At 40.6% G+C, this 26845-nt stretch overlaps 1 protein-coding gene across 3 annotated transcripts in view; it reads right to left on the bottom strand.

Moving 5' to 3' along the window:
* The window catches only part of MOB3B (MOB kinase activator 3B), a 234430-nt gene that overhangs the window by 143954 nt on the left and 63631 nt on the right, over positions 1–26845 (bottom strand). For all 3 annotated transcript variants that reach the window (XM_054519786.1, XM_002819725.5, XM_054519783.1), the window contains exon 2: positions 15224–15839. In XM_054519786.1, coding sequence (XP_054375761.1) covers positions 15224–15641 — 418 coding nt within the window. In that variant the 5' untranslated portion in view covers positions 15642–15839. The remainder of the gene's footprint in view (positions 1–15223; positions 15840–26845) is intronic.

Here is a 26845-nt window from a genome sequence, read left to right as displayed (position 1 = left end):
GGGGCGGGGCCGGTGGTGTGGGGTAAGGCTGTTGTGAGAGGTAAGGTAGCAGTGTAAAGCACCTAACTGGCCTACAGTAGAGAGAAAATAGTAGACATCATTATTACAGTAACTGCCTAAAACGAAATCTAGATATGACAAAACCTGGTTAGCAAGACAGGTGTGAGATTACTCTCTCACCCTAGCAGTAAAACACATTTCATGTAGCATAAGATGTTCTATAAATCCCATTCAGAAATGAGTCTGTCCACAGTGGGCAACTCATATCTGCCTATCTGCAGGTTGAAGCAATGTGGCCATGTCTCTTTAATGCTGACTGATGTTCAACTACATCACAGTGCCCTTGTCATGGGGCTCAGTTAAGGCTGAATTCAATTATCTATGTAGATGGAAAGAGCAGAGTCATAGATAATAATTCTGAAGAACAAATACTTTCTAAATGATTCATTCATTTATTTTTTCCATAATAGCTACCTTACTGTATTACTTGGGGCTTGGCTGATGTTTGGCACTCTATAAGAATACATATCAATCGATGATGGGGAGAAATTCATGACTACTCTGACCCAGATATTATAGAAAGCTCTCCTGATCCTGAATATTTGTTGCATAAAATTTGCAAGGTGAATAAATGGTGGTGGTCCACCACTCTCTAATGTATGGCATAAGAATTATAAAATATTCATTCAATTTTAAAATATTTTCTATGTGTGTATCAAGTCCCACCAGTTATGCATCTAGTCTGAATTAGCTCATTAGGTTAGGGTGAACATAGTGCTAAGGAAATCAGAAGATTCTTTTTTTTTTTTTTAAAGACCAATTAGCATCTTTCCTTTGGTGCTCCCAAAAAGTCTGTGATAAGGAGACCACATGACTATGAATACTGATGTGAAATGCCATCGGTACTGATGGGTAAATACCATAAAGCAGCAGTCCTCAACCTTTTTGGCACCAATCATCAGTTTCGTGGAAGACAATTTTTCCACGGCAGGGTTAGGGTTGGTTTCAGGATGAAACTGTCCCACCTCAGATCATCAGGCATTAGTTAGATTCTCATAAGGAATGGGCAATCTAGATCCCTCACATGTGCAGTTCACAATAGGGTCCGTGCTCCCATGAGAACCTAACACCGCTGCTGACCTGACAGGAGGCTGAGATCAGGCAGTAATGCTCCATTACCGGCCACTCACCTCCTGCTGTGTGGCCTGATTCATGACTTCCACCAACAAATGTAATGTCTTTTCTACCTTAACTAAGCACTTACCATGCACTGTGGCCATAACTTTTGCAGTTTGAGAGGCAACAAGAAAATTAATAACAAGAAAAGTAATAAATTTCTTTTTACTTCACAATTTCACAGACAGAAGATTCATACCATAGATCTGTGCAACTTTAGCATACAATTTTTTTCTTTCCTTAAGTCCTTATGTTCACCTTTTCACTTAAAGGAAGAACTTTATGGCCTCTCTTTGGCATATCTGAATTGCTGGCATCACTACTCTTGCACTTTGGAGCCATCATTAAGTAAAATAAGGGTTCCTTGAACATAAGCTCTGTGATACTGCAAAGGTTAACTGATAACCCAGATATCTACTAAATGAGTAATGGGCAGGTAGAGTCTATAGTGTGGGTATGCTGGACAAAGGGAAGGTTCTTGTCCCAGGTGGGACAGAGCAAGATTTCATCATGCTACTCAGAACAGTGTGCAATTTAAAACTTATGAATCATTTATTTCTGGAATTTTCCATTTAATATTTTCAGACCACAGTTGACCACAGGTGACTGAAACCGAGGAAATCAGAACCATAGATAAAGGGGGACTACTATATTGTGAAATTTGTAATGCAATTGTCACTTGTCTTGTTTCAACCAACATAGTCTAGTGCCTACTAGGTACAAATGACTCCCTCCCCATCCCAGCAGCATTCTCAAAGTGTTGTACGGATCCCTAAGGACCCTTTCAAAGGTACACAAAATCCTCCCCTTTCCAACCACATACTCCTGTCAGCCCTGACATGAATCAAAACAATAAACCACAATAGACTGAAAATGCAGAAGCGGATATGAGTCCAGTTGTCTTCTGTTAAACCAGACGTTAAAGAGATTTGTGAAGAGTAAAACAATATTACTCTCTTTACTCAAAAATTTTTTTGTTTTGGGAGATGTAGTTATTTTTCATAAAAAATTATTTGTTAGCATGTAATGGGCTTATTACTTTCTCAATTAATTAATAAATATTTTTAAATTTTCCTAGTTTTAATTTCTAATATTGTTAGCTGTTGCTAGATATGACCCACATACACAAAAGATCAAGATTTTCAGTAATTTTTAAGAATATGAAGGGGTTCTGAAACCAAAGCAAATTTGAGGAGCACTGACTGTTGTACATCTGTCTTATTTAAATCTTACAGCATCCTAATTCCGTTTTCCTACTTTAATTGTCTTCATAGAACTTATCCTTATCTGACATTATGTCATATATTTATTTGCGTTTTATCTGTTTTCTCCATAAGCCAGTTATTTGCCTATTTGCTCTCAGATCCATTCTCTACCTTTCCTCAGCAAAACGTGTTTCCCAGGCTCCCTTGCCGAAGACAGCGGGAAGCACTGGCAGGAGACTGGAGGAGGGAAGCAGACAGCCAGGTATCTCTACCTCCCACCCTGCCCTTTGGGGTCAGGCAGCACTGCTATTCACCTTGGCTCCAAGGGACCTCCCCTCTTTGCCCCTGGCTCCTGAGCCCTGGTAACACCCTCTCTGGCTTCCCTCATGCAAGCCTAAGGTGGCAGTGGCTTCTGGCTCTTGTTATAATATTATATTGTTGCTTTGCCAGCCCAGTTTGACTTTGGGCTCTCTCAACACTTATGTGCTAGTTCTCCATGTTAGCATTTCATTGCACCATTTGGCATGGGGCCTGTTTTCCTGACTGAAATGTAAGTTCCATGAGGTCTGGGCCTGTCTCATCTGCTACCATAATCACAATGTCTCAAGTAAATACTTTTTTTCAAATTAACAGCCCTGTAGGATAAGTGTTAGAATCATTATTTTATATATCTGAAAAATAAGGCTCAGGCAGAATTTGCTCGCCCCAGACAAGTGGGTCTCAAACTCTAGCTTGAATCAGAATTACCTACAGAGCTTTAAAACACAGATTTCTGGGCCACTTCCAGAATTTTTGATTCACTAAATATAGGGTGAAGCCTATAATTGCATTTCTAATAAGTTCCCAAGGGATCCTGATGCTGCTGGTCTAGGACCCACTTTGAGAACTACTGCCCTGCATGACACAACTGGAAAGCAGCAGGGCCAGTCCTTATGTCTAGCCTTCCCACTGCATCTTGAAGCTTAAGGGTATTTGACACCAAGCTCAACAGTCAAGAACGTGCCACCAAATATATATCAACTCTCTCAATAGGTTGAGAGACTGTAGTCCAGATCTTTATTACCTTATTCATCCTGTTGTCTATTATTTGTAGTCTATACCACACTGAAAGTAACAAGTTTTTAAGTTTCCAAACATACATAAACTATTTCTTCCTTTCTTTTACTGGTCTATCACTGAACCTTCTCAAACTTCGAAAGGTATTCTTAAATATCAGGATTTAGTCGGGGAAAATACCCAACCATATTTGCCCATCTTCCCTTTATGATTTTACAGATGTTCACTTTTCCCCCTCTTCCTGAAGGATTCAAGTTAGTCCAACCAGGAACCCCTACTTTTCAATTTCTTAATCATCTTAGAGACCATACCCTGGACCGTCTTCTATTTTCATACACCCACCTTGAGTAGCCCCAAGGGCTGGGCACTCTGATTTCAAGACTCACCATCAGGGTTTTGATAAGAAGGTAACATTTTGGTTTGGTTTTAGCATACTTCCTGATCATGACCAGATAGCTTTATCAGCCCTGGTAGTCATTAGACTTCAGAAAACCAATGTACACATGCCTGGCCTTTTCCTTGGGCTGTCAATAATTATCCTTTCAGTACAGTGAAGAGCGTGAATGGCTATTGTATGATACACATTCTTTAGTCTTGCACCTATGCAGACATCACTAATCAACCACAGCATGTTCTCTCTGAGCCCCATCTAAGAACATTATATGGCATAATATTTCAAGAGCACAAGGCCATGGCAGATGTTCTGCACCTCCTGTGACATTGGCTCCAATTTCTAGTAAATGTAAACCTCTGCCTTTGTTACCCCTGTCCTCTGGGAAAAGAAAGAAAGAAAGAGAGAGAGAGAAAGAAGAAGGAGAGAAGGAAGGAAGGAAGGAAGGGAAGAAAGAAGAAAAGAAAGAAAGAAAAGAAAGAAAGAAAAGAAAGAAAGAAAGAAAGAAACGAGAAAGGAGGGAGGGAAGGAGGGAAGGAAGGAAGGAAGGAGGGAGGGAGGGGGGGAGGGAGGGAAGGAAGGAAGGAAGGAAAAGATAAAATACCCCACATCAACCTGCTTTCTTCCACCTCTTTAGATGTATTTGTAAATGGAGCTGGGGTATTACAAGGGAAGGCAGTAAATTTTTTCAAGTTAATCATAAAGGTATCTTCACAAGTACATCTGTACTTTAAATAGGTACATATATGAAAAAGTGGGCCTAAATTTTTCAACTTGAAAAGAAATACTTTATCCCAATTTAATCTTTACCATTTCCAGAAAACAAGGAATTATAGACACTACTTTCATCTTGCTTTTAAGTTATTATGTTTTTAGAGAGAGGAAAGGTTATAATTTCATCAAATGCAGCTTAAAAAACTCTGTAGCTTTGTAGTTAGGCAAGTCTGGATTCTAAACCTGGATCAACCACTTACTATGAGGGTGACTTTGAAAGAAGAAATTTATCTCAGTTTCCTCATTTGAAAATAGGGATAATAATAATGATGGTTAACCAGGACTGCTGTGAGGATTAGAAAAAATATAATAAAAGACCTAGCATATTGCTTGGCCCAGAATAAGTAATAAATGCTAGTTAATATAATTATTACTGTATTTTAAGCTTTGGAATTACCACCTTATTTAAAAAATGGAATGTATCACTCTTACTTGGTATTCAAATTTTGATCAACTGATATTCTAATGGATGTAAAAAATTATTTCTTTTCTGAGATCACTGGCACTGTGACATGATCAATAGTGTCTCTCCATTTTTTCTTCAGCTGGTAAATAAATGTGCAAAGGTACTGAAGGCAAAATTCTCCTATGTAATCAAGCAGTAAAAGCTGTAATAAATCAGGGGCTTTTCCTTTTTATATCACTTTGAAAAGGGAAATTATGCTAAAATTTTTTCAGCATTTAATTCTCTACCAGGAACATCCTAAGCACTTTATGTGCATTATGTCACTTAATTCTGATAACCTTACAAAGCAGGTATTATTATTTTTCCCACATCACCTTCTAGATGGGGAGATAGTCTCAGAGAAGTTCAGGGTTTGCCAAACTTACATAGGGAGAGCTTACATAAGGAGAGGAGCAGATTTAAATCAGAACTGAAGATGAGCTCTGGGACTTTACACTATTTCTGGAAAACAAATAAAGCCAGCAGCCATCCCATGTGCCTTGACAGCTACTGCCCACAGGTAGTTTCTAGGGACTCTGGTACCTCGTTGACACATTTGCTCACATTTCTCTTCAAAAACATGGGAAGACAAATGCCCTTGGCTGCAGGCTTTTTCTTCTCCACTTTGAGATGCCAAATATGAATGGCTTATCTGAGGGCCATAATAGGTAAGTCCACAATATTTAACAACTTCTTTTCTTCCTGTTAACTGTAGAGTAGAATTCCCTGGCTGGGCCAAGCAATCAAGGAGATATTGAAGAGAGTGATCCACAAGTAATTCTCAGTGGTTCCCAGACACTGAGGCCCCACTGTGCTGTCACATCAGGCATTAGGGTAATCTTCAGCTGCACCAGAGACTAAGCAGGAGCCTGCCATTGCCGGCAGATTGTCAAGGGATATGATCCAGGGGGTGGGCAACAAAATGAACACTTGATTCTTGGCTGGAGCTTCTCCCTTAATTCATCGCTGCTCTCCAGTCCTGACGACCTGGGCTGGATGATATAGAAACATCAAAAGCCTATTGCTGCTTTTGAATAATGGTTATTTCTTTTCCTGAGAAAGAACTAACAACTTTGGCTCGAGTCTCTGTGACGACGAATGTTTTAATCACAAAAGGCCTGAACTAAGGATCAGTTAGACACATCACTAAGGAGATATTCACATAATAAAAGGACTCTTTGCCAAGTTTTGTTTAAATATTGAACTCTCAGAGAAATGAAGATGTTAGCCAAGTGACAAAAAATTCAACTGCCTCTCAATTTTTGGGAATACATTTCTGTTTTTAATATGAACTATGTGGCATCTGTCAATTCATTTACACTTGCACTATAGTAATAGTTCACCACGTGTCTACTTCATACCGAATGTTATGCTGGGTGCTGCATCCTGCAGCAGAAAGAAGATGGAACTGGCTTTGTGTAGGCCACTTGTGCTATGCCTGTGAAATGCCTTCTAAAGTTCTATTAGAGACTCCTTCCTGATTCTAGCTGTCAAGGCCAAGCAACGCCAATCTCATCCCATGAATGTCTACCTTTCCTTCCATTTGTTCCCCAAGCTATAGCAAAAGATGAAGGGAACATGGATGATCAACTCCACAGCCAAATGCTTGAGATAATTATGGACTTTTGATCCTTAGTTCTTTCTAACCTTGATTTACCTGATGAGTCTATTGTATCACACTGAGGCTGTGATACTGAGGGAACTAACATTTAAAGCTTACTGCTCTATGTCCTAGCATTGTGTCAGGGGCTTCACACGTAGCATGTTATTTTATATTCTTAACAATTCCATGAAGCAGGTACCTGTATATGCATTTTACAGATGAGAAGACAGGCTCAGAGAGACTAAAAATATGCTAGCAAAAGTCATCATCAGGATTCAAACTCAGGTCTAACAGAAACTAATACTTCTGTTCCTTTTAACTACTCCATCCCCTTCCCAAACTAGCTAGTCTTCCTAGAGCATCCCATTTATTAAGGGGAAAATATGATTATGTGAAAGAAAATATGGATAGAATTATTCATTAGAATAGGAAATTAGCATGAATTTTTTTTTTTAAGATATAACACCCAAAAGGTCCTGTCTGCAGAGACCTTTGCAGATAACACACATCCTTATGCCTACAAAGGTTCGTTGAAGGAAAAGCTTGTGAATCACTTTCCACACATGGGGGTGTAAGGCAGGCTAATAATTTGGCCTTCTGGCAAAATGACATCATATAAGTATCTGCATACTCTCTATCTAGAGGCGAGGCAGAGCACTGGTGGGGAGGGCAGAAAGAAGCCCTCTGGTGTCAAGGCCCTGCTGATACACCCCTTAAAGCCTGGCACTTAGACAGCCTGCCTCTCCAAGCTCTACTGACCGCCACAGTACAGGCTTCGTTGACTAAGGAAGGATGCCATGGCTACAAATGACAAATGACCAATGGAATAAAAGCAGCAGATGCCCCCATCCCCACCCTATTACAGCCTTTGTTTATAATCTCTGGCTTCCACTGAATATCACATATCCCATTTCCCTTCCCAGCTGGTGCTGCGATGTAACAACTTGTCACCTGAGATACAGCCTATTAAAATTACATAGCACAGGTAATAGAGAATCCAGTGCAGGTCAGGACAGCAGGTAATTAGCTGTAACTTACAGAGCAGTCTTCAGGCCCTCTAAGGGCCTCCTGCCTTTACTCCCCTTCCTTTATGCTTATTTGCACACTGGAGGCCCTTTACAGAGGTATCTCTTGGGATATGTTGAGCAGGGGTGGTTATTTAACACTGTTCTCATTAATTCAGCCACCAAGTCATTGCAGTATTCGGTTCACAAGGTTGTGGTGGGGAACTGTGACCATCATAATAGACCATCAATTCTCCAGCAGCCAGTGGGGTGCAGGGAGTGGATTCAGCTGTCTCTGCATGTTTTCCAAGAATAGACAACTGAATAAACTTGGGTAGCATCAGAATCTAGAGGAGGCAAGTTCTTAAAAGGAACAGAATCTTAGAGTTCCTACCAGTAAGGGCCCAGTAGAGTTTGCATCAGGTGCAGGGCCCTGGCTATTTTCAAGTCCCTCTCTGTGGTGGTTTTGTCTCAAGGCATCCCTTAGAGAGGATTTAACATGTACTGCAACAGGCAGGGCAAGCCAATAGTGATGTTGACTCTGCGGTAAGAACACCACAGATATGAGATGTTGGAGTCATTGAGAGCATGGGCTTTGGAGTTGGGACACCTTGGGTCTGAAACTCAGTTCTGCCTGTGTGACCCTGGCAAGTTACTTAATCCTTTTGAGTCTTAGTTTTCTCATCTGTGAAATGGAAATTATACCACCTGCCTTACAGGGTTATTTTACAGATTAAATGACATAATGCAGGTGTATTAGTCTGTTTTCATTCTGCTGATAAAGACATCCCCGAGAGTGGGTAACTTATAAAGAAAAAAAGGTTTAATGGACTCACAGTTCCACATGGCTGGGAAGGCCTCACAATCATGGTGGAAAGCAAAAGGCACGTCTTACTTGGCAGCAGACAAGAGAGAATGAGAACCAAGTGAAAGGGGTTTCCCCTTGTAAAACCATCAGATCTTGTGAGACTTATTCACTACCCATGAGAATAGTATGGGGGAAAGTGGCCCCATGATTCAATTATCTCCCACTGGGTCCCTCCCACAATGCGTGGGAATTATGGGAGCTACAATTCAAGATGAAATTTGGGGTGGGACACAGCCAAAACATGTCAGCAGATAAAGTGTTTAAGGTAGCAAGCATTCAGAAAATGGCAGCTTTATTCATATGCCTTCCCAACGGGTAAATTCTTAGGAAGCCAAACAGTTTACTAGATCCCACAGGTGGATTGTATTTCCAGAGTCTTGGAAAAACTTGCCAGTGCATTAGGCTATTATGGGGGCTCTGTTATTGCAGTGAGTACTCTGCAAACACTTTTCCCATCCTCTTGAAGGATCAAATCTAGGTAACCTTGCCCAGCGTTATTTTAATGAGTAGCTTATCCCAGTTGTGACTAATAGGCTATCTCCCCAATTCTCCTGCTAACCCATTCCTACCCTCTGCTGAGGTTAGCTGGTTTGACACTGGACATGAACAGGTTTAGTATTCAGTCTTCTGGAAATCAAGTGAGAAGACACTTCCTAGTAGATGTCTCTCTAGAGTTAGATGCTCATCTGTGAAGCCAGGAGCCTAAAGAAATATTGGAATTTTCCAAAGGCTCTGAGAGATGTCAACCTGAAGTATTTATAACCCTCATCGCAGAGTGATTCAGCAATGAAGACTGATGATTTTTAAAAATCTTGTTGAGTCTTTTAAAGCATATTTTATTTTACTGAGGATACGGTTCAAAAATTGTCTAATAGTCTCCAAGAGTTTTGGCTGGCAGTTAAAAAGAAATGTATACTGAGAGAGAGAGAACTAACATGTATTTTTCAGCAACTCTTATGTCTCAGGCTCTGGGATGGATGTTTTTATTCATATTGCTTCATTTAATCCTTACAACAGTCCTGTGGAGGTCAGAATTATAACCCTTAGTTTACAAACGAATGGAAACCTACAGATAAAGTCACACAGCAGCTTCTAAGTGACAGAGCTAATTGATTAAACCCAAGTCTATCTACAAGTCCAGTACTAGTTCCAACATACTGTAAATGTATTTTGTTGATGCCCATTCTGTCTTGCCAGCATTATAAAGATTTCTATCAAAATAAAAAACATGTGAGAGACATACAATAGAAAATAAAAACTTGGCTGGGAGCTGTTGCTCATATCTGTAATCCCAGCACTTTGGGAGGCCAAGGCGGGCAGATCACCTGAGATCAGGAGTTCGAGACCAGCCTGGCCAAGATGGCAAAACCCCATCTCTACTAAAAAAAATATAAAAATAAACTGGGTGTGATGGCAGGTGCCTGTAACCCCAGCTACTCAGGGGGCTGAGACAGGAGAATCACTTGAACCCGGGAAGCGGAGGTTGCAGTGAGCCGAGATCGCGCCATTGCACTCTAGCCTGGGCAACAGAGCGAGACTCTGTCTCAAAAATTTTTTTTTTTAAAAACTTAAAATGTAAAGGCTAATTATAAACTCAACTCCCCAACATCCCATGTCTGAGAAGATTATCCCTATGGTTGACATGTTTTTATATTTTCAGATCCCTTGCCACAGCATGTGAGGGAGGATGAGACTCTGCTGTAGTCTCATGGGAAAGGGTGCCAAAGGGATGCAACTATTTCCACAATGCACTTGACCACTGAACAGACTACTTATTTTAGAAATATGTACAGAATCAATTTAGAGCAACTAGACATTCTGGACATTATGTAAACTGCTCAAGAACAGGGGCTCTGCCTGCTTTGCTCTTTCTTGGAACCTAAAATAGGTGCTCAGCAAACACTCATTGAAAGAATAAATTAATAATAAATGGCATTACCAGGGAGTTATGGGCCAGCAGAGGGTTTTCATGAGGCTAAGTCATCTGCTGCCCAGTCTTAGAATGGAACGCAGGAATATTTACAGTACCTGGACACAGTCCTCAGGCATTTCAGAGATGATAAAAAATAATAATAATCAAAAAAAGAATCCTTTATCTAAAAGTTCTAGCCAAAAAAACAAAAACAAAAACAAAACAGGTCTTTTAAAATTTTCTCCATCCTAAACAACCTCCTAAAACCATTCACTGAAAAGCCTTTACCATGTGAAGGGGAATCTGTGAAATAATAATACATGCTATGAATGGCAGCATAGGACAAAGGCATAGATTTCTGGCCAGATACTCATGAGCTCAAACCCTGACTCCTAAATATGTATTAGCTGTACAACCTAAGGAAAGCCCTTCAGCTTGTTTAAATGTCAGCATCTTCACTGGTAAAATGAGATATTAACTTCATTTTTACTTTATTGGGTTGTAAGAATTAAGAAACATTAGCAGTAGCAGGCACAGAGCCTGGTATTTAGCAGGCTCAATAGATGTGAATTCCCTCCCTCAGTTTCCTCCCTTGCTTTCCTTGTTCTTTCCTGCCCTGACACCCACTTATTCTAAAACCCCAGAGGTGAGATCATGTAATTGTTTTATACATGTTCTTATTCCTTCTTTTCAAAGACTTAAAAAACCCATGAGTTGGAGGACCTCTAAGTTTGCTACTGGCTTTTTTCTATCAGGTCTAAAATATTAAATCTTATTATATAACAGAAAAACAGGGAAGCTGGGGGATGGACCATAAAAATTACTGTAATTAGTCAGGCAATAGAATTTTTTTAAAGTCATGGCTTTCTATTTTACTGTCTTGGCTGTAATGTCTAAAAATGGTTAAATATAATTGAAAAAGAGGTGGCCCTTGCTTCAGAAGTTACTGCTGTTTCAAGGGCTTTCACAGGGACATCTGTTGGGTTTGTAACAAAAGAAGCCAGAAAAGGTTTCAAGAGAGAGTAAGGGAAACTATGGTTTACAAGGTATCCACATCTGTTTGGTATTCTGCCATCTGAGAAAGTTCGACTTCTGAAATAGCACAGGTCGCCTAGTTAAGCTTGAATCTAGGAACAGATGAAAGCTTTCTTTCCTCAATGTTTCAATGGTAGAGATCAACAGCTGTTTATATCCTTTAATAGCTAACTAAGGATGAAGCTTTCACATCTGTCAGTATTTTCCGGTTCTATTTCCTTGGATCACAGTGGGGAGGAGATGAAGTTTGAACCCCTCCCAATTCCCAAGCAGAAATATGACCAGTATTCGAAGCTGTAATTCTAAGCAGAACTCTCCATTTCTCATCCACCCAGGGTCCTGTTTGCTTAGAATTCTTCTTTTGCTTTACCCTTACAGACATCTTGATTATTTCCATGATAATGACTCATGACAGCACAAAGATCAAAAAGAAGAAAAGTAGGCTGGAATCAGAAGGAGGAAAAAGAGGAGGAAATGGAGTGTAACAGAGAAAGTGGCTCCTAATAATAAGTTCTTCCAAAAGACCACAACAAGAGCAACTGAGGACAAATCACAGAGGTGAGCAAGAGGTTGAAGACTCTCATAGTGAAGGTGGATGGTGATGGTTTTTAGTGACCCTAACATCTCACCTTGGAAAAGTTAAACAGAGAAAATGGAACCCTATGGAAGCAAGGTGCAGGAAATATCCAGGAATGAAAACAAAAGGATTCAGAAACATTTGTTTAACTTTGCTCTGATCACCAGAATCATCCATGTGCTGGGCCTTTATAAAGATTATTTTTCCATCCAACCATCCATCCATCCACCCACCCATCCATCCATCCATCCATCCATCCATCCATCCATCCATCCATCCATCCATCCAATAACTTAAAAGTTACCAGGACTAGACTTAGTGGGTGATAGTCAGATGAATTAGACATATTGCATAATTTAAAGAGCTAGTATTCTAATGGATGAAAGCCTTCACAGAGGACATGCTGTCTGAGCTGAACCTCAAAGGATACATGAGAATTCACTAGATAGAGAAGTGAGTGATTACAGAAGGAGAGAAAAACATGAATAAAACCAGAGTGGTAAGAAACAAATCATTTCCGGGGGAATGAAAAATTCTGAGTGGTTACAATAAACAGAAGATGCTTATTAAAAGTACAGGTTCATAAAGAACTCAAATAACTCAGTTGTAAGAAAACAAATAATTCAATTTAAAAATGGGCAAAGGATCTGAGATATTTCTCAAAAGAAGTCATACAAATGGCTAACAGGTATATGAATGAATAAAGAAAATGTGGTATATATACACAATGGAATACTATTCAGCCTTAAAAAATAAGGAAATCCTGTCATTTGTGACATGAACGAACCTGGAGAACATATGTTAAGTGAAATATGCCAGGCACAGAATAACAAATACTGCATAGTTTCTCTTATATTTGGAATCTTAAAAAGTTGATCATTGATCTCATAGAAGTAGAGAGTTAGAATGGTGATTACCAGAGGCTGGAGGTATAGAGAGGGTGTTAGGGAGATGTTGGTCAAAAAATACAAAACTTCAGTTAGATAGAAAGCGTAAATCCAAGAGATAAATTATACAATGTGGTGACTACAGTTTTCTTTTTTAAAAAGTGCAGGCTTTTAGGTCTCACCTAAGAGATTCTGATTTAGTTGTTAATGAGGAAGAGAGGATCAAGGAATTTGCATTTTGAACAGAAGGCCCAAATAATTCTGATATAAACAAAGGTTTGACAACTGTAATATATACAGCTTAACATTTTCCAAAAGATGCTAATGGTCTTTCATTAATTTTTAAAAAAAGGTACCAGTGTCAAATAAGGAACCACCACATACTATTCTTTTCTTGGAAATTCATAATGCACATTGGCATATTAAAAGTCCTGTGGTAAAGAAATCAGTTTCACTCAGCATTTCCCAAACTTATTTTTCCTTGGGGGAAGAAATCTTTAAGATCTCTCAAAATACAGGTATGCAATGGAGGATAGATGGGGTAGAGGTGAAACAGAGGATTCTGACCAGGTAAGCACATTTCCTAAGCATACTGAATGACTAAGAAAATATCTAGAAAAATAGAGCAAAGTCAGTTACTCTGGGGGATATAGAGGCATCCATTAATTTCTTCCAAGCAAAGCCCAAAACCACCTATGATGTCCTGTTTTCCAGCCAGACAGCCAGAAACTTCCTCTCTCTCAAGTAACACATCATGGCTTTGTACTACGACTTCTGGTCAGCAATTCTATGTGGTAGCCACAGTTGCAGAGAGAACAGGAGTATGCAGAATTCAAAGCATACAGGTGAAGACACAAGGGGAAGGACAAAGAGGAGGTATCCTTGCCTACATTTATTTATCTTCTACATGTTCAGCATAGAGCATTGGCAGTTGCTAGTAAGGCTTCTGGAAAAGAAAAAATCCTTCCAGCTCCCAAAGTAGCCTATGACAGTCAATGAAAAGTGCAAAAGACATGAACCTAAGAAATTTCCACCACTCTGAGGTGCTTAATATTATGCCCAGGGGAGTTTTTGAAACCTGCCTTCTTCCTCCTATGCTGTGAACTGGGGGATTTGCCCTGCCATACAACCTACCTCCTTCCTGTTAAGAAGGGGTAGGAGAGAGAGACGTATGAGGGAACTGGACAAGTCAAAGCAACACCAAGATCCTGACAAATTGGTTTGTGTGCTGAATATTTCAAGATGTACATACTGCATCAATCAATTTATACATTTTTTTTCTGGTATAAACTTAATTACTTCCATACACCCCCTTCTCAACTTTCCATGTGCTATGTGGGGACACATCCTACCCCAATCTAGAGGTGATTTCAACAGTGTGTTTCAAATACGTTTTTTGTACTCCAACCATCTCAGGGCTTTTAAGTCATACTTTCCAATAGCACAAGTATTTATTCAATCATTCCACAAATATTTCCTGAGTGTCTACAGGATTGCAGGGCATTATGTTAGGCACTGGAGCTACAACAGTGGAAATAAGAGATTGCGGATTCCTATTGAGCCTAAGGCATAAAACACTGAATTCTAAATTCAGTCTGCAAGTGCATGGAAAAATCTAATGACCAGCATCATAAAGAAATGTAAGAGGCAGAAAAGACTGACTGGTCGTTCCTTTTGAAGTGTTTTAGCCCGTAGCACAAAGCAAACAAACTAATTTGCATTTCAAGTGTCCCAGTGTATCCAGAAGTTATGCAAGGGTTAAAGTAAACAGCACAGCCTGGAATTAACAACCTATGATTAGAAGAGGGAGGAGAATTTCAGGATCTCTTTCTCCCCAGAATTTGAACCCCCAGTTTGTTTGATCCCCAAACAAATCTATGAATTCTCACACTGGGATTTCTTAATCCTCAGATATAAATACCAGTAACTGCATCAGAGTCCATGTAACTTTAGTCAGTTAACCAAAAAATAATAATCTTATCAAGATAACTGAGTGAGTCTGACATCTAGTCCTAAGAAAGCCAACACAATCACACCTAACTAACATTTCACCAAGTCAGTGTTCCCCAGATGTGGTATGTTTACTACTGGAGTCCACAAAATAAATGTAAGTGGTCCATAAATTATTTTTTTTTTCATTTCAATGAGGCTCTTATATATCACTCACTACAGGTATGTGAGTAATGGAATTAATGCATGGGTGCTACCTAGCATTCAAAGGCAGTCTGCAAATTTTCACAGTGAGGGTTGTGCGGGTGACAAAAAAACTGAGAGCTGGTAATGAACTTACCCACGCATGTTGGAAATATTTCCTCATTGTTGATCTGAACCTCAATCCAATCCATAAGAAGGTTCATGTACTGGGGAGCTGGCAGCGCTGTTGGCTTCTTATACTTGAGGTCATCCTGCCACCGATACTCATATTTGGGGCCCCCTGACATCACAGGGCAGGTCCGCTCGGTGCAGAACTCACAGATGGTGCCATAGATGAGGTTGATCCGATTGAAGAAGTCCACCACATGTACCGCCACCCAGTCATTCTGGTCCTCCCCACTGGGCAGCTGCACAGCCGCCTTCAGGTCCACACCTGAGTTGAGGGATGCCTGAGCCCGTTTGTGCAGCTCAAACCTCTGTGTGCCAGGTTCAAATTTCCTCTTGGGCCGGAAGGTCTTGTCCTTGTTGAATACCTGCTTCAGGGCTATGGACATGGTCTTCTCTTTCGCTTCCTTTCTTTTGCAGGAAGCAAAAAGGCACCTGGAACTTTTCAGGGAGAGAGCACAGCCCAACAGTGTTTTCCACTGCCAGCACTCAGGCCCCAGTCTTACAGCCTGTAGCTTTTAAGCTCTTTTAAACAGCCCCTTCCATCTTCCTCTTGAATGATTTCCAAGGGAACTTCATGTTCTTTCCTAAAGGTAGAAGAGAAAAGGGAACACATGAGTGCCCAGTTTGCCTTTAAAAAATGACAGTCTTTGACCTGATTTCCCTTGTGTTCTTGGCTGTGCCCACTCTCCATCCAGGTATATGGACATGGGGGTTAAGCCACTGCCCTGTGACTCTGTACTGTTAATGCAAACCATGCAAATAACTAAAGAAGAAAAGGCATCACACTTGTTTTGTTCATGGCCTTTGTCAAATCTCTACTGGCTCTTCTTTGTGTGATCATGGGCTTAGTGGACCTTTCCAAGGTGTTAATGATGAACATGTTGATCAATGGCCTGATCCTATCCCACATGTGCTAGTTTTTAGAGCCCCACCCCCCAACAACTCCTATTAAGTAGGCATGGGGACACTTCCCCCTCCTTCTAGATACAGATGATGGAAGAGGGGTGGCTATCACACCAAGCTGGCTAATAAGAATGTCTCTCCTGGGAATTTGGAATCAAGACTCAGCCTTGGTTGGGCATTAGTGATGTGGCATTGGGTGAGAAGTGATGAAAACGGGGTCTGGTTGAATCTTGTTTGGACCGTGTGTAGTGCAATTGAGAAAGCTGGTCTGCAGAGCCACGCAGGATGAGGAGAAAAAGAAGAAGGTGGAGAAGGTGGCTGCCAATACACAGAGAAACAGAGACAAGAGCCTAAGTGGCCACAGGGAGAGGAAGACAAGGGAAAAAGAGAGACAGTGAGAAGAACTAATCCTGATAATCTTCTAGAAACTCGTTCCAATTCCTTTTGAAGCCTAGCTATGCTTCATGCCTTTTGGGATCCATTCACGTTTCCTGAATTAGTCAAAGCCCTTATTTTATTTCAGCTAACTTGAGTTGGTTCTGTTTCTTGCCAAACATTCCTAACTATGACAGTATTTGTCACCTTCCAATGTGCCATCCTTTATACCCTTCGTCTCACACTTTAGACAGCACTTTGAGGCAGAACTGTCCAATAGAACTTTCTGTTTCCATGATAATGCAAATGTGTTGTATCTATGATGTCCAATATGGTACACACTAGCCACATGTGGCTATTGAACATTTGAAATGTGGCTAATGTGACTGAGAAACAGAATTCTACATTTTATTTAATTTTAATGAATTTAAATTTAAATAGGCACTCACGGCTACCACACTGGATGGCACAGCTCTGAAGTCTTCAATGCTCTCTTCTCCACTAACTTGTTGATCCTCACGAAAATCTGCTGAGGTTTATAGATTTATAATAGGTCTAATAGATTTAGAGTGGGTATCATTCTTCCTGGGTCTCCAAGAGATACAATTACTTGCCTAACAAGATCCCACAGCTAGCTGGAGCGTGCTGTTAGATTGAAATCCAGTTTGTTGACTCCTAGCAAATGCTTTCCCTACATGGCCATATATTCCAAAAAGTAATGGACTTCGACTTGTCTTTCCTACTGGTTTACAAAGCTTGTTTTCCCCAGAGCTTCTATCCACATATTCCCCAAAGACTGCTGTATAGATTGGTCGGAGGTGAAGGCTATGTTCTGTGGCCTTGAAATAGAGAGAAGATAACTGATCCACTCATAGGTCAAGCCCCAACAAAATGAGCCAACAGCTGTGGCCAGATTCAGAAGAGCCCAACACGGAATCTGTTAAAATGGGCTTGGAGCAAGATCCCACTAACTGCTTTTTCCCTGCCTGTAAGGGGTTCTGCCATTCCACACTCAAACAGGGCTTGATGGTACTTTCGACCTTAAGTTATTGAGGCCAATATACCTAAGACATCCTGATTCCCCCTTACCAACTCTGCTCTTGGCTCAGAATTGCTAACCAGGCAGCAGAATCCCTGCCCCACCCCCAGTCCCAAGGCCTCTGGCTCTCTGCCTGCTTACTTCCTCCCTCTTAACCCCACCCTCTTCCTAACAGGTTTTCACTGAAATGCCATATCCGCAAGGTGGTATTTTTTTTTCCTATTCACAGGACATTGACCGTTGACCCACCCCCCACCAAAGACATCCATGTGGAAAAGCAGGTCACATGAAACTTTCTGCCTGAGACAGTCTGTGAAACCACACTTCTGGGTACCCTGGAATAGCACCTGTAAGGATATCAACACAGAAACTCTGCAAAGTCTAGGGAAAGAATGATCTCTTTTCCTAAAGAATATCTTCCTAAAGGAGACTTAGCTTGCCTGAAAACAGGCTTAAGAAACCTGAGGGTTTTAGAAGGAAATTTCCAAAATAAAAGAATGGGCTGGAGGTTGGAAATACAGAGAAAGGATGGTGAGGACTTGTTTTTTTAAAAAATAGACAATAGTCCTTCTATGTCTCAAATGCTTAATTGCTGACAGTAAAACAGTAACCACCAAACAGCTGCCCCCTCATGTCTTGAACAAATAAGACTTGCTCTTCTATTAATCTGATAATGAGGGTACCATCAATGCCCAGAGTCCTCAGAGCAACTTTCTTTCATGGCCATACATACCCTTGGTGCCACTAATCCTTCTGTTTTCCCTCAGCCAGGAGTGTCTGCTTTCATGGACACCACTGTGGAAACCATCCTCCGTACCTGTGCCAGGCTCTTGTGGATGCCATCAACAACCCCTCTGACACCTCTGATGGGAGCATGTGAATAACACCGAATAATCACAACAAATCCTCCTCATCATAAAGCCTTGCATGGACTGGCACTCGCAAACATTTAAATAAATATTAAAACACTGTTGGAAATTTGGGGATTTTTCTTCTAGAGATACTCATATAACAAATTTGAAGATAGGTCTTTTTTTTTGAGACAGGAAGATCACCTGAACCTGGGAGGTCAAGGCTGCAGTGAGCCATGATCATGCCACTGCTGGAGTGGTGTGGTGTGATCATGGCTCACTGCAGCCTCGACCTCCCAGGTTCAAACGATCTTCCTATCTCAGCCTCCTAAGTATCTGGGACCATAGGTGCATGCCACAATGCCTGGCTAAGTATTTTATCTTGTATTTTGTAGAGACAGGGTCTCACTTTGTTGCCTAGGCTGGTCTTGAACTCCTGACCTCAAGCAATCCTCCCGCTCTGGCCTGATACCAGTCTCTTGAACTGGAAGGACACTGATCCAAAACTTCAAATAGCTTTAAAGTCACTCTCTTTTTTTGCCCCAACTTAACAGGCTTACCTGAGAGAGAAGGCATCTTTGGAGGATTCTTTCTCATCCAAGCCCCTTAATGCTGCATATTGACCACCATTTATGAAATCCTACTATGCACCAGATCCTTTACGTATATTGTTAACATTTCTAATCCTCACCACACCTTGTATGGTGGAAGTTTTTATGACCGTTTTATATATTTAAAAAATTGAGGTTCAACTAAATAAAAGAATTTGCCAGAAATTACAAAGTCGGTGGATGGTAAGGCTAAATGTCAAACCCCTATCCTTTTGGCACTGAAACATAGATGATTTTTTCCCCACTAAAGCAGTTTTAAAGTTTCATGAATATTTTTATGTTTTCATAGCTCTGGCACATGTATATTTCAAAGCTCCTCACAACAAGACTAGAAAGGAATCTAGAACAGGTGGTATTATCTCCATTTTACAGACAAGGAAACAGAGACTCAGATCTCCTAGTGCTTGATCCAAATTTGTAAATGATTCTGACATGCTCAGACATGAGGATGTCTCTTTAGGTGAAACTTTTGAATCTAAAACGAAGTTTTCTTAAGAAGAAATAGGTTGATCAGGTAGGCCCCCCCATGTTTAAAGACAATGGCAATCCAGGATGGATAATAACAGATGTATCCACTGAATGACAGAACAAAGAGGCACCCATCTGTGTCTTTTCCTGAGTGTCAGATGCCATATTGGCGCAGGTACCCGAGAGTTTTGAAATTAAAAAGGGAACTGTAAATGCACCTGGACTTAATTTCCCAGCCCAGAACCCCCTTGGGACCCCTGCCCATAATTTATGCTGTGGGCTAATCAAATAGTTAGAACAGTGCTTAGCCAATGTGAACTCAGGGATCTTGTTAAAATGCAGATTCTGATTAGGCTGGTCTAACAATCTCCCAGGTGGTGCTGAATCTACTGGTCCATGGATGACACTCAAAGCATCAAGGCCTGATCTAACTAAGGGATCTTGTTAGAAATGTAGACTCTCAGGCTTCACCCCAAACCTGGTAGATCTAAGTGTGCATTTTAATAAAATCTCAAAAGTATATGATCTGAGAAGTGCTGGGTTGGAGGGCTGCCTGGCTGGCTGAGTAAAGGAATGAGTAAACAAACTTCCACTTATTGTTTTGTCAACAGATTGTTTCATAAACAGTCTTCAGTTGAGTGTGGGTATGTTTGAGAAAAAAAAATGAGAGACACTGTTTTGAATACAATCGCCTTGACAGGTGGTGACAATGACCAGGTCTTTTGATCTGGACTGACTTGTATAGCCCAGCACCCAGCACCTAGGAGGTCTCCAGCGACTACCTTTTCATAAATGCCAGGTAGAGGGCAGCTGCTGCTATTGCAGCCTCATGCAGAAAGCCTTCTTTGGCTGAATAAACTGTAGCACTAGCAACAACACAGTGGTTATTTTCTGTCCCGTTTCAGTCTCCAAAAAAAAAAAAAAAAAAAAGTCATAAAGTTTTCCTTCTAAGTAGAAATGGAAAGTAAATTCTATGTCATGAACTGCACCCATGACAATGCTGGTTGTTAATAAATATTTGAAACCAATGGTTCATTTGATCAATAAACATTTACTAAAAGCTTTTTATGTGTCAGACACAGGGCTAGGCACTAAGGACATAGAGTTCATAAATATGTGGTCCCTGTCTAGGAAGAATTCACAATTTGGTATGTAGTTTTGAGGTTAGTTATTGACTTTTGCTTTTAATATTATAAAGTTCAATGCACCAACATGCATACTGATGTGACTCCTTCAGAGTATTACTTAGGTCAGGGATGAAAAAGGACAATAAAGGGTGAGGTCTTTGGAAAGAGAAAAACAGAAATGTAAATAAACAGCACATAACTGACAGAAGTTCCATGTGCTCCCCATATTTTCTGCCTAATAGATCGATTATAACAATAAAACATGTGCACTATAAAAACATGCAGAGAGAATTCGGCTGGGCTGTAAGGGAATGTTGACAAGGTAGCTAAGTGACGCGCTGGCAAGGAAAGTTCTAATTTTTCTTTTCCTATTGATGTCTTTTGACTCATTAGTTGAGAAATCAAAGAGTCCTTGCCAGGGATAAGGAAGAAATAAAACAACTCTACCAGTCACTCCTGAGAGATCCATCTTCTCTAGCCAGGCCCACCTCTAAGAGACCTTGGTGGTACTGAAAGGTGAGGGGGTTAGGAAGGGAGAGGGACTGAAGCTGATACCAGTTACAGGAAAAGCAGTTCAATATCTTATCTGTGTGGTGGAGGACTCCTCCTGGCAGGATCAGCTGGCAGGATGATTCATTTCCTATAGGAAGGCCATAAGAGAAATGCCCCAGAGACACCCCACATGAAGGAGGTTTAGTGTCATCTTCATTGCCAGGCACAGAGCTGACTTAACTGAATGTTTGCTGAATGAATGAGTAAATGACAGTGAATGATGAACATTTTACATCACAGTGAAACCACAAAAGAGGAACCAAAGTGGATCTCCTGTCTTCAGTTATTTGGGAACTCTATGTCAACCTGTAAGCTCACTGCCAACTCACTGAGGCTGCTGGGATACCCTGAAGTAACATGTCTGCTTCCTGAAAGGACAAGACTTCAGCTCAACTTTTCTTTCAAATGAGCTGCTCCATTCCTCTGTGTTATCTGAAATTCCACCTCTTCAGAATCAAAGAATGACCAGTCTGATTTCTCATTTTCCCACTATATTGTTCTCTTTATAGCTGGAATAGTCCTTGGAATCATCCTCCCACTTCCCAAATATTGAATTAAAGTAGATTGGGTTTTTATTTTAGAGGGGTGTGTGTATGTGTGTATCATAAAATGAACATCATCTCACCTTTCCAGGCTCCAATAAAGGATGTGCCTAAGATGCAATTCCATCAGCCCTTATGAACTGTTTACCTTATGCCTACTTAGTAGGTGCCATCTTTGCCCACAAGACAACCCAGAATGGAAGAGATTCCTGCCTGAGAAGCAGCTTTGCTATTTTTTTCCCCAACGAATTCAACTCCTCAACTTTGAGCTGTCATATCACTGCATTTTGTTACATTAGTTGGGAGAAACCTTGCTGCCTCATTTTAATCTTCAAAGATATGCATGGTTTCAGAGCTTAGAATGCTCACATTATTTCTGAACACAGATGAAGTCAGTATAAATAGGTGTAACCCTACAGAAGTCTGTCACAGGACTATTCTCCTGCTCATCTTCTAGCTTTTCAATGGTCATTTGAATTGCATTCTTGCTGTTTCACAGGCTTATTGTTTTGGTCATCAGTGCAGACATTCTAGCATCAAATGTATAAGTAAATAGTCCCAAAATGAAAGCATCACCTGTAACCTTATACACTGTAGCAGCAGCAACAGCTACAATAGATGAATGCACAGGTGTTTTCAGCAAAAACCTATAATGATTCATCATCATTCAGAAGAGGACACTTAGTGGTGAGAAAGAATGGAAAGAGTAAAAGAAAAGAGTGGGATTTGTTTGGTATGGTTTGAAACATTACCTACTGACAGTCCGTGGAACAAAAGACAGAGTTTTAAAAAATGTTTTCTGAAATAAACAGAATAATGTTCCTTCTGGACACCAGTACCAACTAGCTTAGATTCCCAACAATGACAAAGATGAAGACTTTTTGGTCAAACCTTGGGCAGGGTTGATCCAATCTTACCGCAGTTTTAAAAATAAATAGTAAAATAAAATTATTACAGGATAAAAGCTCAGTTGACCCATTTAATCTTATAAAGATTATACATTTTATAATGATATCCTACTGATTATACTTATTTTTTTAAAAGAAAGAGAAACTTCTCCAAGTCAGTGAGAGATTTGGTATATTATTTCCAGATATTTAGACTAGCTAGAAAATATTCATTTTTGTGGCTTTAAGAAAGACATATGAATTGAAAAAAACAATATCTATGTAAGGTGAGGGTAGAAGAATGGGGGATGTGACGAGAACTACAGATAAAGCTTAAATTATAGCTGAAATAAAAAATTAAGGCAGGTCGAAAATGTAAGTATTTTTACTTTTTAAAGCATGGGTGTGTATCAGCTGATATGATGTCACTCTGAACCTTCAATGGATACTGAGATAAGTATTTTTACTTTATAAAGCATGGGTGTATATCAGCTGATATGATATCACTCCGAACCTTCAGTGGATACTGGGATAAAGGTCATTGTCAATTACCCTTTCTTTTTCTTTGAAACAGGGTATGTCAATCCTTTCTTGGAAAAGTCTTAAAGGAAAAAGGTTCAAATTCAAGGAAGTTGGATCCTGTAACTGACAACAGACTTGTTTACTCTTAGCCACTAAGTGAATTTAAGTCTCAAAGTCTGAAAAATTTCTAGCCCTAGCACCATAAGAACTTATGTATAACATCTGGAACCATTGCAAAAGATCTTTGCAGGAAGGTGGAGAACACAAAATGGGCTAGAAGACTGGAAATTAGAAAATACAGTTCAAATTTTCAAAAGATTGTAAGTTTAAGTTTGACAGGGGATAGGTAAAATTAACAACACCAAGAGCAGGCAAGATTTAGAGGCACTAAAGCCCAGTGGCTAACAGCACACAGCTTTTGCAGAGTTGCTGCAAGAATTCAAACAGTTTATGTAAAACATTTAGCATTAGCAAGTACTGAATATCGTGGTTGTTGCTATCATCATGTTCATCATTTGAATCATATTATGATGCAAGTTTTACTAGAGAGTCAGATTCTTGAGAGACCAGTCACCTAGAATCTATCTTAGGATGCCTAAAATTGTAATTATATAATATTAACAACGGCATTTATTAAGGACTTCCTATTTATTTTAGTTTTCACAACCCTATGAATAGGTATTATTATTATACCTAATTGACACTTAAGGAAACTGAGACACAGTGAGATTGAAGCTGTATCCTGATCACAGAATCAGTAAGTAGCCAAGCTGACTCCAAACCTCTTACCACCTACTTAAAATTGCCTCTTTAGACAGTTGGGTAGTTAAAGAAAAAAAAAAAAAAAAAGAGAGGAAGTTCTGGGGTACACCTAAGGGGGTCAGGGAGGAAATGGGAGAAACAGAGACCTAGCCCTATGTACATTGTCATGTGCCACTCCAGAAGAGATCTATTTCTGGAAACTTTGTGGTCTAGATTCAAAAGACCTGGATTCAAATCCTGGCAATGACTTTAGCTGGCTATGTCTTTAAACAGATACTTTTTATGAATCTCAGTTTTGTCTTCTTTAAAGATGACAGTGGCTTGGCACAGTGACTCACGTCTGTAATCCTAACACTTTGGGAAGCTGAGCCAGGCTGATTGCTTGAGCCCAGGAGTTCAAGACCAGCCTGGGCAACATGGCAAAACCTCATCTCTACAAAAAATACAAAAATTAGCCCAGTGGGACACGCCTGTAGTCCCAGCTACTTGGGAGGCTGAGGTGGGAGGATCACCTGAGCCTGGGGAAGTCAAGATTGCAGTGAGCCATGATTGCACCACTGTGCTCCAGCCTGGGCAACAGAGTGAGACCCTGTCTCAAAAAAAAGAAAAAAGAAAAAAATAATAAGGATAATGGTTAATGGTGCTTACCTTTATTGTAAGGTTACTGTGAAAATTAAAAGAGATATTGCCAGTGAAAGTACTTCACAAATGGAAAACAATTATATGGTTATTGACATAGTGACTGATAAAAGAAACTATGACTTTTGACTTAATATCAAGAAATGATGTGAGAAACAGAAAATGATTCAGTTCAATGCAAATGTGTGTTTACGAATAAGAAATAGGCAGGAGGTGGTAGGGGTGGGGGGCGTGGTGGCAATGGAAGCCCTGCATAGGAGGAAAGAAAGAAAGAAAATGCTTCATTCTTGCTTAATTTGGGTGGACTTCTAATTCTCAGGCAAAAAGAAATAATATTAACTTCAGCGATTTGATAATGAGTTAATAATATTCCCCAACATTTATAACACACTTACCCTAATATTTTGAGGGAGTTCCAGTATTTTTTGCATATAATAAATCTAATGCAATATGGCTTATTTCATGAATTTGGGCAAATTATATCCACCATGCCCTCCCAGTAACCCCTCAAACACTTTTCAGAATAGCATATAAATACTCTACATTTAACACTTTACATTCCTGGTTATAATCCAGTTACAACCTCTGTATTCTGATAACAGAAATGAGTTTGTAAACTGTTTAAAAAGTTATTTTTTATATTAGTTCATTTTCATGCTGCTGATAAAGACATACCTGAAAATGGGAACAAAAAGAGGTTTAATTGGACTTACAGTTCCACATGGCTGGGGAGGCCTCAGAATCATTGCGGGAGGTGGAAGACACTTCTTACATGGCGCAGCAAGAGAAAAATGAGGAAGAAGCAAAAACAGAAACCCCTGATAAACCCATCAGATCTCGTGAGACTTATTCACTATCACGAGAATAGCATGGGAAAGACTGGCCCCCATGATTCAATTATCTCCCCCTGGGTCCCTGCCATAGCATGTGAGAATTCTGGGAGATACAATTCAAGTTGAGATTTGGGTGGGGACACAGCCAAACCATATCATTCTGCCCCTGGCCCCTCCAAATCTCATGATCTCACATTTCAAAACCAATCATGCCTTCCCAACAGTCACCCAAAGTCTTAACTCATTTCAGCATTAACCCAAAAGTCCATAGTCCAAAGTCTCATCTGAGACAAGGCAAGTCCCTTCCACCTATAAGCCTGCAAAGTCAACAGCAAGCTAGTTAATTCCTAGACACAAAGTGGGTACAGGTATTGAGTAAATACAGCTGTTCCAAATGGGAGAAATTGGCCAAAACAAAGGGGTTACAGGGCCCATGCAAGTCCAAAATCCAGCAGGGCAGTCAAATTTTAAAGCTCCAAAATGATCTCCTTTGACTCCAGGTCTGACATCCAGGTCATGCTGATGCAAGAGGTGGGTTCCCATTATTTTGGGCAGCTCCACCCCTGTGGCTTTGCAGAGTACAGCCTCCCTCCTGGCTGCTTTCATGGGCTGGCATTAAGTGTCTGTGGCTTTTCCAGGTGCACAGTGCAAGCTGTCAGTGGATCTACCATTCCGGGGTCTGGAAGACGATGGCCCTCTTCTTACAGCTCCACCAGGCAGTGCCCCAGTAGGGACTCTGTGTGGGGGCTCCAACCCCACATTTCCCTTCTGCACTGCCCTAGTGGAGGTTCTCCGTGAGGGCCCCGCCCCTGCAGCAAACTTTTGCCTGGGTATCCAGGCATTTCCACACATCTTCTGAAATCTAAGGGGAGGTTTCCAAACCTCAGTTCTTGACTTCTGTGCACCCATAGGCTTAACACCACGTGGAAACTGCCAAGGCCTGGGGCTTCCACCCTCTGAAGCCACACCCTGAGCTCTACGTTGGCCCCTTTCAGCCACAGCTGGAATGGCTGGGACACAGGGCACCAAGTTCCTAGGCTGCATACAGCATGGGGATCCTGGGACCGGCCCACAAAACCACTTTTTCCTGCTGGGCCTCTGGGCCTGTGATGGGAGGGGCTGCCATGAAGATCTCTGACATGGCCTGGAGACATTTTCCCCATGGTCCTGGGGATTAACATTAGGCTCCTTGCTCCTTATGTAGCCGACTTGAATTTCTCCTCAAAAAATGGGTTTTTCTTTTCTACTGTATAATCAGGCTGCAAATTTTCTGAACTTTAATGCTCTGTTTCCCTTTTAAAACAGAATGCTTTTAACAGCACCCAAGTCACCTTTCGAAAGCTTTGCTGCTTAGAAATTTCTTCTGCCAGTTACCCTAAATCATCTCTCTCAAGTTCAAAGTTCCACAAATTTCTAGGGCCACCAGTCTCTTTGCTAAAATTTAACAAGAGTCACCTTTGCTCCAGTTCCCAACAAGTT

Source organism: Pongo abelii, chromosome 13 (assembly GCF_028885655.2).
Source record: "Pongo abelii isolate AG06213 chromosome 13, NHGRI_mPonAbe1-v2.0_pri, whole genome shotgun sequence".
Lineage (NCBI taxonomy): Eukaryota > Metazoa > Chordata > Mammalia > Primates > Hominidae > Pongo > Pongo abelii.
The sequence above is the reverse complement of the archived record's forward strand: the minus strand, read 5'-3'. Positions and strand labels throughout refer to the sequence as shown.